General features: G+C 48.5%; 1 protein-coding gene across 1 annotated transcript; it reads right to left on the bottom strand.

The window, feature by feature from the left end:
• Positions 1 to 1249: 1249 nt before the first annotated feature.
• On the bottom strand, positions 1250 to 2707 carry DRD5 (dopamine receptor D5). Its single transcript, XM_075150531.1, has one exon. The coding sequence runs from the start codon at positions 2705 to 2707 to the stop codon at positions 1250 to 1252; it is 1458 nt and encodes a 485-aa protein (XP_075006632.1).
• Positions 2708 to 2919: the final 212 nt, after the last annotated feature.

Here is a 2919-nt window from a genome sequence, read left to right as displayed (position 1 = left end):
TATTTCAATAGAAAGAGAGCTTAAAATACTCTTTTACAATTTTTAAAGACTGCTTTAAAATGTTTTGTAGAGTCAAAGCACTTAAAGTATATTTAAGTTCTGTTTAATAAGTAAATAACTAAAAAAATCCATCAACAGCATTTTTTTCTTCTCTTGGTTTGAATGAGTTCTCTAATGTCTACACCGGGAAATGCTGATTATTAACATCATTTTCAAATATAATTATTGTTTTTAGACACATCCAGCTCCTAATGCTATCACCAAACTCTTCTCATTAATAGTATCTTTAAAAAGTAAGTTCAAGTATAGAATTAAGTGGAAATTTTTAATAGCTTGTAGGTATATATATTGATATTCTTAGCTGCAGAGAGGGATAGCAGCAGTTACAATACTAAAGAAAAAGGGGCATAAATCTAGCTGTCAGTAGAGCCATATAAGAGTTCATTTAAGTCAATCATTCCTATAAGCCTTGCTTTTCTTCAAAAATTGTATTTTCTATACAGACTATTTTGCTTTTAAAATAATAGGGTTTAGCTGTTAATCATTCTAACCATTCAAACATAAATGTTAAAGTTTCAATACTTGTTGTAAACCTTTCAGGGTGATAAATGAAAGATAATAACCCCTTGGTCAATGTAACTTTTATTTATTCATCTGGGAACATGGCAAAGATATCATAGGCAACAATGCCGCCTAGGAGAACATGGATTTCACATAATCTGTTTTGGCAGAAACACGCATTTAAATGATCATCCAAATCACCACCTCACCATTTCCAGCTTTAAAATAAAAAAAAAACAACAACAAAAAAACCCAAACAAAAAACAACAGAGAAAAAGAAACACAAGATCTGAACAAATGAACAGCCTAGAATTTTTTTCTGTTTAACGTCTATGCCAGCCACATCTGTCCCTGATTTTAGAAGTTGCAATACTTAGCACTGACAATGGCACCTATCATTTGCAAACACGTTATAAACATGAACTGACGGTAATTATACCACAATACCTCACGACAGCTAATCAACACGACTGCCCGCTCCTCTCTCAGCCTGGGGAAGTGCTGAATGAAGTTTGTGCTGCCAGCTCCCTGTGTGACAGTGTCTACATCCCGCAAAGTGCTACATGTAGAAGTGAGTTTAGCATGAAGTGACTGACTGAACTATAGCATAAAATCAAGCAGGTTTTTCCACTCAGTGCTAGTATTTTGTTGTATAATCCAAGAAGAACTGACCAGGACAGGATGCAATTTAATGTAAACCATTTGGAGTGAAAGGTGTTATTTTGCCTAGTGAAATCTCCCCCTCACAGTCCAGCTCACAGACAGAGTCAGTGGCAGCCTCGTGGTCAGGGGAGAGCTGGGACATCCTATCAAAAGGGTCCTCGCGATTTTCCTCACAGTCAACCACATTTGGGATCATGTTAACATAAGCAGTCACTATCTCCTTATGGAAAAGGGTGTCCTGGTTGTAAGAGATAAGCTCGTTGCTTATATTAACAGTCTCCACTGGAGTACTAGAGCAAAACTGACCGCATCCCAGGAGGTTGGAGAAGACCTTTCTAAAGTCAGCATTGAAGGCATAGATGATGGGGTTGAGAGAGGAGTTGGCCCAACCAAACCAGACAAAGATATTAAAGGTGGTCTCACTGACGCAGGGAAGGCCAGCATCGGGATCACTGGGTGGGCTCTCGCAGAAGGGAACCATGCAGTTCAAGATGAAGAATGGCAACCAGCAGCAGACAAAGACACCCATGATGACGGAGAGAGTCTTCAACACCTTGGTCTCTTTCCTGATGGAGGACTTGAGGCTTGTGTGATGGCGGCAGTCAACGTGGCTGCTCCGGCAGCTCTGCGCATGCTCCGCTGCCCTCTCCAGGGAAGAGATACGGCGAATCTGCACCTGGGCAATGCGGTAGATTCGAGTGTAGGTAACTATCATGATAGCCACCGGGATATAAAAACTGATCAAGGAGGATGAAATAGCGTAAGTCCTGTTGAGGCTGGAGTCACAGCTCTCTGATGGTCCAGTGAGGGTATCATTGCTGCCAGAGGTCCCATCAGAGGGTCTCATTGCTGCTAATGCCACCCATGTGGTGCTCAGATCTTCTGCCCAGGTGGTGACAGCACCTGCTGCTGCCCAGCCAGTGCCAAATCCATCTCCAATATCACCAGCAGCAACAACATCCCCACCTTTGTGCCAGTTGAGCTGGACAGGGATGAAGGAGATGAGCACAGACAAAGCCCATGCCACACTGATCATGACCAGAGCCAACCGTTGGGTCATCTTCCTCTCATAGCGGAAAGGGCTGGAAATAGCCCAGTACCTGTCCACGCTAATCACGCATAGGTTCAGGATGGAGGCCGTGGAGCACATGATATCGAAGGCCACCCAGATGTTGCAGAAAGCCCCAAAGGGCCAGTACCCAGCCACCTCAGCCACCGCCTTCCAGGGCATGACTAGCAGAGCCACCAGCAGGTCCGAGACAGCCAGGGACACGATGAAGATGTTGGTGACCTTGCTCCTCAGGTGCCGGTAGCGGACGATGGCCGCACACACCAGCACGTTCCCAAAGAGCGTCCAGAGGATAAGCAGAGCCAGCAGGCTGCCCGCCGCCACCTGCGCCGCCCCAGGGGCGCCCGCCGGCCCCCGCGTCCCGCCGGGGGGCCCCGCCGCCGGCGACAGTGGGCTCCGGCCGCCCCGCAGCATGGCTGGAGGCTCCCGCCGGCGGCGGCGGGGCGGCGGCGGCCGGGACGCGCCGAGCAGCCAGCGCCGCCCCGCCGCCCGGCCCCATGGGACCGCTGCCCCGCCGCCACCCCTGCTGGATGCCCCCCGCCCCGCCGCTCCGGCGGCCCCGCTCCGCGGCTCGGCGCGTATCGGGCTCTGCGCCCCGCCGCTCAGCGCGCCCCCTGCTCGGGGTC

Source organism: Calonectris borealis, chromosome 4 (genome assembly GCF_964195595.1).
Source record: "Calonectris borealis chromosome 4, bCalBor7.hap1.2, whole genome shotgun sequence".
Classification (NCBI taxonomy): domain Eukaryota; kingdom Metazoa; phylum Chordata; class Aves; order Procellariiformes; family Procellariidae; genus Calonectris; species Calonectris borealis.
Note: the sequence above shows the minus strand (reverse complement) of the source record. Positions and strands in the feature narration are given on the sequence as shown.

Coding starts and splice junctions, on each gene's coding strand:
- DRD5 (XM_075150531.1), bottom strand. CDS start 2,707: ATGCTGCGGGGCGGCCGGAGCCCACTGTCGCCGGCGGCGGGGCCCCCC.